This window comes from Lactuca virosa, chromosome 8 (assembly GCF_052849685.1).
Source record: "Lactuca virosa cultivar CGN04683 chromosome 8, Lactuca_virosa_CGN04683_v6, whole genome shotgun sequence".
NCBI lineage: Eukaryota > Viridiplantae > Streptophyta > Magnoliopsida > Asterales > Asteraceae > Lactuca > Lactuca virosa.
Window position 1 is genome coordinate 351011499 of NC_136433.1, and position 10260 is coordinate 351021758.

The 10260-nt window shown below is 35.7% G+C and overlaps 2 protein-coding genes across 3 annotated transcripts; both read right to left on the reverse strand.

The window, feature by feature from the left end:
- Positions 1-227: 227 nt before the first annotated feature.
- On the reverse strand, positions 228-6874 carry LOC145131883 (uncharacterized). The gene is made up of 4 exons (XM_079066526.1): positions 6817-6874; positions 6644-6711; positions 5836-6401; positions 228-333 (listed from the first exon to the last, which is right to left on the reverse strand). Exons 1-4 carry the CDS (start codon positions 6872-6874, stop codon positions 228-230), a joined length of 798 nt encoding a protein of 265 aa, XP_078922652.1.
- LOC145133589 (uncharacterized) lies at positions 5794-10008 on the reverse strand. 2 transcript variants are annotated; one of them, XR_013718633.1, is made up of 6 exons: positions 9554-10008; positions 8535-8724; positions 7485-7952; positions 7203-7346; positions 6644-7113; positions 5794-6401 (listed from the first exon to the last, which is right to left on the reverse strand). XR_013718633.1 is itself a non-coding variant. In XM_079068515.1 (5 exons), the coding sequence occupies exons 1-5, from the start codon at positions 9596-9598 to the stop codon at positions 6965-6967; spliced, it is 996 nt and encodes a 331-aa protein (XP_078924641.1). In that variant the 5' UTR covers positions 9599-10008; the 3' UTR covers positions 6541-6964. The 2 variants fall into 2 exon arrangements, 1 of the variants encoding a protein (XP_078924641.1); XM_079068515.1 differs by lacking the exon at positions 5794-6401 and having other exon boundaries at positions 6541-7113.
- Positions 10009-10260: the final 252 nt, after the last annotated feature.

Here is a 10260-nt window from a genome sequence, read left to right on the forward strand (position 1 = left end):
TACTCCATGTTAGCTATCCATCGTTTGGAAATAATGGGGTCCTTCATCCCAAAGAACTCTGGTGCACCACATGCTCGGAAATACTTGTAAGTGAGCGCATGACCTCCATACTAACTGAAAGACATCTCCGCCCGAAAGGTCCAAAAGCGCTCCTCCATCATCTCAACAATCCCTTCCTTGATCATCCTGAACATCACATGGGTCACATCAAGGATACCGCGAGTAATCTACGACGTGATGAACTCGCGTAGTCCCTCATCAATTAGTTTGACACCAGAGCCCGAACCAGAACCAGATCCTAAACCCCCTGCTCCACCACGTGTCACCGCCATACTGAAATACAACATGCAAAAAATCATAATACACATGAGGAAGCTCACACTCTATAAGTTCCTTAGAATCATCATGGGCTTCCTTGATTTGAGTGCAGAACCTGTGCGTTCAGTGGTACGGGCCAAATACTACCTTCCACACCTATTCGTGCTTTCCTCAAGAATAATCCCGAATCCTCTAAGTCACTTCCTTAACAACTCCCAAAAATCTCGTTAAACAGCGCACTCAACAAGCTACTATATTTTTCTTAGGCTCTCCTAGGATTCCCTCCCCCGTCTCTGCTATCAGTTGCAAAGGAAACTTCCACCGACGCCGCTAGCTACCTCACGAATACAATCACGTACAACAAATATTAAACAATCCTTCCACTGTGAGGTCTCATACTATATTGGTTGGACTCAAACAAGAGCTGTGAAATAGAGCTTAACCTAATATCCTAAGATTGTTTAATCCTTGTAGTATGCAACCTATCATATTCGCTTAATGGATAACAGACATCATTAAAGGTATCAGATTGCACAAAGCAAGTAGCATTCGAGTATTGACAACAAACAATCAGGCACCACATAATCAGACAGTCCTATCTCTGAAACTCTCGAAGATCTCTAATCACTAGCATGCATTACTACTGACCCACATAACGGGGATAAAGGTATATCTCCCAAACAGGCATTCTATCATGGAATACTGAGCAAATCCTTAGCCCTAATCTAGCATGTGATCCATATATAACACACTAAACATAACAAAATATATAGTATTTTGGGGAATTACTTACTTGATATCGGCTGATTGCATGCATCACACCCATTTCCTTTTATAAAACCTTTTTAGAGAAATTGTTTTTCTTTAAAATATTTTTACCAATTTCTCAGTTTGAGTCCAAACACACCCGAGAGTGTGTCTGAATCCCTCAAACCAAGGCTTTGATACCAACTTGTGACGTCCCAAAATTCAAGAGAAAATTTTCATTTTTAAAATAACCAAAAACGAAAATCCATTCATTTCAAATAAAAGATAATCAGAGTATGACAATTTATCCTCAAACATCAATGATAAATCAAAATATAGTGCATAATAAAACTCCGGGGTTTGCAATGCGATCATGCTGAGATCTTCCCTTTTGAACCGGAAGTACCTGAAACATTTAAACATAAAACCGTAAGCACAAAGCTTAGTGAGTTCCCCCAAAATACCATATACCAAATAAGTATGGGCCTAACCCAACATAGATGCTTCGGGCCCAACCCATTTATTCGAGCCCAACCCATATAAACAGGCTCATACCATAAAATTGGGCCCAACCCATATAATCGGGCCCAAACCATATAATCGGGCCCAAACCATCCAAAAAATATATACACATGCAATAGTCACATAAACAACCTAACATCCTACAATATAACGAGAAGACTCACCTCACAACACAACTCAATAGTGAACAAGCTCTAAAATTCTCGGCACATGTGCTAAACGCCACCTATATAACCACACAAGGAATACCCTTACTTTTCCCTTCTAAAACTAGTAAACTGACTAAAGGCCATATGTGAAAAGTCAACCCTAGAAGTCAACGGTCAAAGTCAAAGTCAATATCAATCGACCTCCACGTTGTGGCCACCATTTGGCCATGTCGTGGCCCACGAGTCTAAACCTGATCAGAATCCAAATCAGATAACTCAAGATGGCCTTAGCCGATCTCCGCGCCGTGGCCCCCCATTGGCCATGTCGTGGAATAATAAAGACAATACAATCGAACCACCCCCAGTCGCCACACCGTAGCGACTGAATGCCACATCGTGGGAATTGGGTTTTAAATAGATTAATGGATTAAGCTGTTTCCTTCGACCCTAAGAGCTTCAAAGCTCAGATCTGCTCCATACTATGGTCTAGATGGATAAAGTTTTCAACTTTATCCATTAAGACCATTCAAGAGACCAAGATCTCAAACCCTAGGTTCCAAAAAGGCAAAACATGACATTGACTTAACCACTAAGCACATATTCTTTAAATTCCTTAATCCATCTTCTCTAGAAGAGTCTCTAGTACCAAAACTAACATAAAAGTTGGTGCTTTATAGACATGCATGTCCAATGCATGTTTTGACTTCATATTAGGTCAAAATAAGGTTTTACGACTAAAACCTCATGCATGGCTTCAAAACCCACTCTTACTTCAGATCCAAAGCATCAAACATCCCAAATGTCCCAGAGATTCATAAAGTTGCAACCTTTATGAGATATCACCACCCAAACCTTACTAAACATGAAGAACATGCGATAATGTCTCGACCAAATGGTAGGATTGTGCTCGTTGCAGGGTCCTAAGGGTAACATCCCCTAACGGGGTTACAAGGCGAAGCACCCCTACCGGGGGTCTCATTACCCAGTCATCACATGAGTAGACGGTGCTCCTCAGGGTGCATGGCACCTTGCTCCGTAAATCTACTTTACTATGGAAATTATTATGGAAGAATATTAATTTCAAATTATGTTTCCTGATAATTATGTGAAAACATATACTTATGAGATATAATAAGCATTTAATGTTGATAAGAATTCAAATTCCTAAAAATCTCTATTTATTGATATCTTATCGGTGCCTTGATATGAAATTGTTCCTTGAAGGGTCATCTCCATAATTTGGATTTGATGATATCCAATCATAAGGTCGAAATATCATATTTAGAAAGTATTCTACATGATCTTTCAAGTAATCCTGGAAATCTCTTTATTCCAGAAACCATACTATATTCCTTCCAAACCTCAACAAGTACACTCAAAGTATTTATATTCGGAAGACTAGCAACAAAATCATGCAAATGCATATCGAGTTGTATGCCAAAAAATCATTATTCAAATTGGCTTCAAAGACCTTTGACAATGTCTTTATTTTTAAAGAGCATATTACAACCTTGGGTTTTTATTGTAAAACATATGTCTCTTAGGATGGAAGATATACCTAGAATCATACATCGAGCAAAACATGTCCAACCAAACAGGAAACTGAGGTGCTGCAAATACAATGCCTGACATAGTAACTAATATATCGGTAATGATCGGTACCTAACTTGAAATATTAATATTATATTCAAATTAGGGTTTCCAGGGTTCCTTGTATCAGCTATAAATTCGGCCCGTGGGGCTCCCATTTTCGTCCACTCCTCCTGACAAGAGAGTAGCCAAATTTTATGCATTCTCCTCCTCTCTCCTCAAGTCTTCTAATTGCCAGGGTTTAGGTACAAACCATTAGAGGCACTAAGCTTTTCGTGCTTGCTTTCCAAGTCTTTCAAGAAGGAACTTTGTTTGGTTATTTGCTATAATAATCAAAAGGTATGTAAACCCTCATCCTATGTATATTTCAATTATTATAGGGTTCCTTTAGGGTTCTTTATATTTATAGTTTATTGTTATCAATTAGACAAAACATAGATCCTTTATAGGTTGCATGTGCACTTACGAGTTAAGAATTTCCGCTATAAATGTTTTGTTATAACCTTTAAAACCCATCAAAATGGTCATCATGTAATAATACAATTATAGAATTGGTTTCTACGCCTTTACGTTTTGCAAGAAATGACTTTTTGTGTAAGTTATTCCGTCGAAAATAACTTTTTGTATATTTAAATAGTTTAAAAAAAAGTTTACTCTTGAACTTTCTATTTAATTGCTTTATCAACATTAAAAATTTTATGGGTATCGTGTGGGTGGGGTGTGGGTGTGGGTGTAGGGGTGGATGTGTATGGTGGGGTGAGAGTGTGGATATGGATGTGGGAGTGTACGTGTGGGGTGGGTGTAGGGTTGATATTTAGAAATGAAAAAAATATGGAAAACAACAATTATCAGTTTCTCAAGTTATATGTAACATCTGTGTTATGGGTTTATTATTTAGTAAGCGTGGCTTTTGTTCTTTTCTTGGTTTTAAGGGATTTGCCTCTTCATTCATGTATCGTTGATACTGTTCATCATGATTGGGAGATATCTTGTTTGGACATTCTATCTGGATTCCACCATCCGGATTCGGTTTTTCAAAAGGTAGGGTTGCCCATCACCCCCCCCCCCCCCCCGCGTCTAATGACTAAGAAAGTGTCAACGTGCTAGAAACTTAGTGTTAGACATAACATGATTAGGGATTTAATCATGATTGATTAATTACGGTGGAGTTTCTAAGGTTGCAACAAAGCTTTGCGGATCATCTGACAAAAGGTTTGGCCAAGGAGTTAATGCACAAATCGATGATAGTGATGAGTTTAAAGTCTATTTAATTCCTTATTGGAGAGACACCTAATTCCCCTCTTATATGACATTGGAGGTTTAAATCAATTAGAACTCGCACATAAGGATTGGAACACACATAATATGTCATCCTATGTTAGTGTGTTCGAACCTACATAGGGAAGGTTAAATGTATATTCTTAACAATTCAATTGATAAAATGTAAGCATGTACATGAGCAAATGAATTACGTATATGACCGTGAAATTTAGTGGCACTTCAAAAAGTAGGGACTTAGCTTTTATACGATCAATAATTGATTGGGACACTTAGCTTAATAATGATGTTATAATTTTCTACTACATAATTCATTTAAATGTGATGAATGGTTCAATTCTTAGAACACCCGATTTTGGATATTTAGAATGTGTAATATACTAATATGAAAATCCAGTCGTTTCGATATTTTCATGTGTGCATAAGTTGTATTAGTTTTAATTCTTGTTTGTGTGGATTCTTGGTTACATTAAAATAAAGGAGGATTTTTGGTGATTTTAGTGTCGTCATATCATTTTAGTATAATGAAATTTACAAGATTATCAATGAAGTTCAAAGGCTCGACCAAATTGCGGGATTGTGCTCGTTGGAGGTTCCTAAGGGCAATAACCCCTAATGACGCGAAGCACCCCTATCGGGGGTCTCACTGTCCAATCATCACACGAGTAGACAATGGGGGCTGCTCTCAGGGTGCGAGGCACCTTGCCCCGTAAATTACTTTACTAAGGAAATTATTATGGAAGAATATTAATTTCAAATTATGTTTCCTAATAATTATTTGAAAACATATACTTATGAAATATAATAAGCATTTAATGTTATAAGAATTCGAATTACTAAAAATCTCTAGTTCTTGATATCTTATTGGTGTCTTGATATGAAATTGTTCCTTGAAGGGTCATCTCCATCATATGGATTTGATGATATCCAATCATAAGCTCGAAATATCATATTCGAAAAGTATTCTACACGATCTTTCAAGTAATCCTGGAAACCTCTTGATTCCAGAAACCACACGATATTCCTCCCAAACCTCAACAAGTACATTCAAAGTAGTTATATTCCGAAGACTAGCAACAAAATCATGTAAATGCATATCGACTTGTATGCCAAAAAAATCATTATTCAAATTGGCTTCAAAGACCTTTTACAATGTCCTTCTTTTTAAAGAGCATATTACAACCTTGGGTTTTTATTGTAAAACATATGTCTCTTAGGATGGAAGATATACCTAGAATCATACATCGAGCGAAACATGTCCAACCAAACAGGAAACTGAAGTGCTGCAAATACAACGACTGGCATGACAGCTAATATACCGATAATGATCGGTACCCATTTCAACCCGTTACGGTATAACACGAAGAAACTTGCAACAAAGGTAAGCATCATGGCTGCTACAGAGATGAAGAGTATTACTAAACCTATCACTAGCTTTTTGGGTAATGAGTATAGGAAATCACGTTGACCATAATTAGATGTGATGATAGACAGGAACACTAGAAGTGAAGTTGAGGAAGAGAATAAGGAAATTGCATCTGCTATTATAAAAACTAAGAAGGTGTGTTCATGGATGAAGATAGGAAACTCGTTTTCTTGGTTATATCCTCCGGGAATAGTAAACGCAACTGCAAATGCTACAGTGACAATAAGTGTTGCAACGACCATAGAATCTTTCATCCATTTCAAACTGCCCGAAACTAGATCTTTGTTGTTCTCAAAGAATAATTGATAGGCCGTTTGGCCATCTTTGTTCTTATGTTCCCTTAGAGGAGGTGGCAACATCTTCTCCACATCCTACAACACAAATGTTTTAAACAATTATAACCCATTAAAATATCCACTTATTTTGTCGGAGTGTTGGATAAAATCATTTTTCATAATGCATATGTGATTTGGTTCAAAAGTCATTTGAAAAAGTATTCGATCCCTTGAACAATCAATGATTCGAGTGTACATTCAAACACCCCCTACCTCATATCTAATTACCCATTTTAAGGAAACAATGAGTTGTATAAAACTTTGTTTGGAAAACATACATGGAACCATAGTAAGTCTCGTTGCAACAATAGAGATACTCTTGACTGCGTCTGAAGTTGAACTTTCTCTATAGTTAGCCCAAGTAAATGAAGTATAGTATTTTCTTTTTTGTCTGTCCATGAAGCTATCACATACTTCCTTGAGCCTATCTCATACAATAGATTGTAGATACCTTGGTGACGATGCATAATAGCTATGTGAAATATAGTGTGTCCATCATCATTTGGCATCCATATTACATGGGGATAGATTCGGATGAGTTCAATAATAAAACATGTGTTGCTAACTGCTGCAACATTAAATATTATTCCGGAATACTTCTAAACACCATCCTCAACGCGCTTGAATAATATTTTATCGATGGCCAGCTTATTGAATTTAATAGTACTATTCAGAACCCTTGTTAGTAAATTCAATGCTTGATGATCCTTTTTCGAAAGTCTCTTCTTCATATGTAGTTTTGCAAAAACTGAATGAAATAAACAATTAGAAGCCCACATATTAATGGTAGTTAGAAGGTCTATAAATATAAATACAATGACTAGAGGTATAACTTACTTGAATCAATGATTTTCCAAATTATAATTGGTTCTTTTTTGTTAATTGCATCAACCTTTCCAGACAAAGCATCAAGTATAAAATGACTTTCAGCAGGTGCATCCATGATTTCAGGGTAGTCTGTCAAAATTTTTAATGCGATATCTACAAAACATTTGAAATCACTTAATAAAGAAAATGATATATATGACAAACCAAACAACATGAAAAATAAGATCAAACCACAAAGCATTAAACGAAACAGCCCAAGGATATTTAATGCAAAAATATAATCGTACTTACCAAACATATCCGCAGTTACACAATGGTTTAGAGTAAATATTCGATCCATAGGTGTTAAGCTCTTCATCTTCTCAGAAGCTTCATAGAGATACCTCGCCATGTTATGATTTCCACAGTAAGTACTTGCGGCCAGTGGAATAGACATGCCTTTGTGCTTATTTAGCAATATGTCAACCATAATGGGACTTCCACTTACTGCTGCTGCGAAAAGTGCATTATCACCACCTCTATTCTTAAGCTCCAAATCCTTGTCTTCCATCTTAGTGACTAGATTCTTCAAAAATTCTTCAGCCAGCTTTGTCGGTTCTGCTGAAGCTGCAATATGAAGTGCTGTCTCATAACGATCAGTGATAGCAAATCGTACCAACTCTGGGCGTTTTTCAATGATGGCCTTAGCAGCTTCCCAATCACATGTAACTGATGCTTCGTACAAAGGAAGCAATATGTTGATGTAATCTTCTCTAGATCCTTTCATTTAAGGAAAAATTAGTTGCTCCTCAATTTATATTATAGAATATATCCAGATGAGTGCAACTAGTTTTTTTTGGGCAGCATATGAGAACTAATTAAGTTGGCTTTCGTGAACAAACACTACTACAAAACTGGTGTAATAGCTACAACACAATTCGTAGCTATAAGCGGATACCTACATAATTGCTATGGAAAAAAGGATGTAGCATAATGGCCTGTGTCTAAATTATACCTACGGATTGTCTACGGATAAGCATCCGTTGCTATTCCGTAGCCATTCCGTAGCTAATTAGCTACAGAATCGCTACAGATTCGTATCCGTCGATATTCCATTACTATATTAGGGCATCCCATTATGTAGCTGATCCGTAGCGATTACGTAGCTAATTAGCTACGAAAATTTTCCGTAGCTATTTTCTGTAAGAAAACCCCCTATTTTCTAGTAGTGAAATTACACTCGATATATTAGCATAAAAATATTTTGTGTTCGTTTTTATTTTTACATATTTGTAATAAAGGTGACATATAAGAGAAAGAGAAGTTGTGCTGTTAAAAAATCCATGTTTATAGTAGATTTACCATGGAGTAGATCTGTACAAGGTAGATTTAGTGGACGAGGGTTAATATCATGCTCCTCGTTTATGGTATTGAGGTCATTGATTGAAGCAGGTTCTAGTTCTATCTCTGACATGCCAACTCGAGTGCTTGAAATATTAATTTCGTGTTGCTTGCTCATGCTATTCAGGCTATTGGTGCTCGTTGGATTCATCTGAAAAAATGAAACTATTGATTTATACAGATAAATGGTGCATCCATGAATCCTCAAAATATAACAAAATTGCAAAAAATATCCTTATAGTTTGTCAGTCTCTTAGGTTATGCTCGAAAAGTTTTAAAATTACGAATGTAGTCCATTTGACCTAGTTTGGTTGTGAATCTTCTGGTATGTTAATTTTGAAAAAAAACTATCTTAGACCATACACATCAGTGCAATGTGATTCATCTTTCAACAGTATCACACAAAGTTTGTTATTAGTTCTCAATCAAATCAATATCAATGATTTTAAAAAGTGGTCCAAGACACATCAACTATTTTTTTTTAACAAATTCTTAATTATTCATCAAGTAATTATTCAATAATATTAAAATTTTAATTAATTTAATTAAATAAACATTTCAAAAGAAAGAACACATCGAAAAAATACTTTATTTTAGTTTGGATTATAATATATATATAATATTGTTGATTTTAAACATATAAACTAAATTATTTTTATTATATAAATATATTAATATAATAAGCAATAAATATATTAAAGAAATTAAATTTTAAAATAAAAATAAAAGTAAAGAAAAGAAAATTATTATGTTTGCAAATCTACAAGTCTTTAAAGATATAATCCTACGGTGACATGCAAATGTAATCCTAGGTGACATGCCATTCTTTATGTGGATATGGATATGCAATTACATTTATTTGAACTCGTCGACTTTGTCATTTATTTGTCCTGGTGCCTCATATGGATATGCAATTACATTACGATATCCACCTCAAACATTCAATTTTCACATATATACAAGTAAAAAAGAGAACTTACTTCTTGAGGAAACTTGCTCATATGGGATTTATCGACGACTTTCATTGCAAAATATTCAAGCGCTTTTCTTCTTTCTCCTTTTATATTAAGTTTGCAAACCAGCGTACACAAAGTCTAGGGAAATTATTTCTAGGGTTTTCAAAATCAACGGTGCAGCCAAGGTGAGCAAAATAGAGGGTTTTCAAAATCGAGGGACGACGATGGTAAACCGGAGGAAGAAATCATAACCCCTCACTTGTTTACAAATGTCCATTTTGCGTACATACATAATCAGACACCAAGACATCATAATAACCAGTAGCATTAGAGGGGAGGAGCGACGCCGGTGGTAAGGGGAGGAGGAAGGGTTTGTTTGTACTCTATGCTGAGTTTTTCTCCAGTTAAAGGGGATAAAGTCTCCGGTGATTGGCGTTGAGTTTTACAATCAGTTGAGAGTGAGGGTTCGGGTGTGGGTTGTCGGGTGTTCGACAATTATTTTTTTATTATTATTTAATAATATTATATTGAAACCATCGATTGGTTCTAACTTCAAATCAGTGGTTTTCTGAAAATTTTGTAAGATCCGTTTAGTCATTATTTATTTATTTATTTTTTACATTATTCAACATATATCTTATATTTTAATAACCAAACAAAGACGAAATTACACCATGGGTTCATATGTTTTGACAAAACACGCTAATTCATGACAACTATCTTTTTGACAA

What these genes read in the sequence shown, in the direction of transcription:
- LOC145131883 (XM_079066526.1), bottom strand. Translation starts at nt 6,874, where the DNA reads ATGCCAAATGATGATGGACACACTATATTTCACATAGCTATTATGCAT. An exon ending in TATTATGCATCGTCACCAAG is followed by an intron (nt 6,712 to 6,816) that starts GTATCTACAATC and finishes GGCTAACTATAG; the next exon opens with AGAAAGTTCAACTTCAGACG. An exon ending in GAGACTTACTATGGTTCCAT is followed by an intron (nt 6,402 to 6,643) that starts GTATGTTTTCCA and finishes TTTGTGTTGTAG; the next exon opens with GATGTGGAGAAGATGTTGCC.
- LOC145133589 (XM_079068515.1), bottom strand. Translation starts at nt 9,598, where the DNA reads ATGAAAGTCGTCGATAAATCCCATATGAGCAAGTTTCCTCAAGAA. An exon ending in TTGTACAGATCTACTCCATG is followed by an intron (nt 7,953 to 8,534) that starts GTAAATCTACTA and finishes CTTAAATGAAAG; the next exon opens with GATCTAGAGAAGATTACATC. An exon ending in TGTAACTGCGGATATGTTTG is followed by an intron (nt 7,347 to 7,484) that starts GTAAGTACGATT and finishes AATGTTTTGTAG; the next exon opens with ATATCGCATTAAAAATTTTG.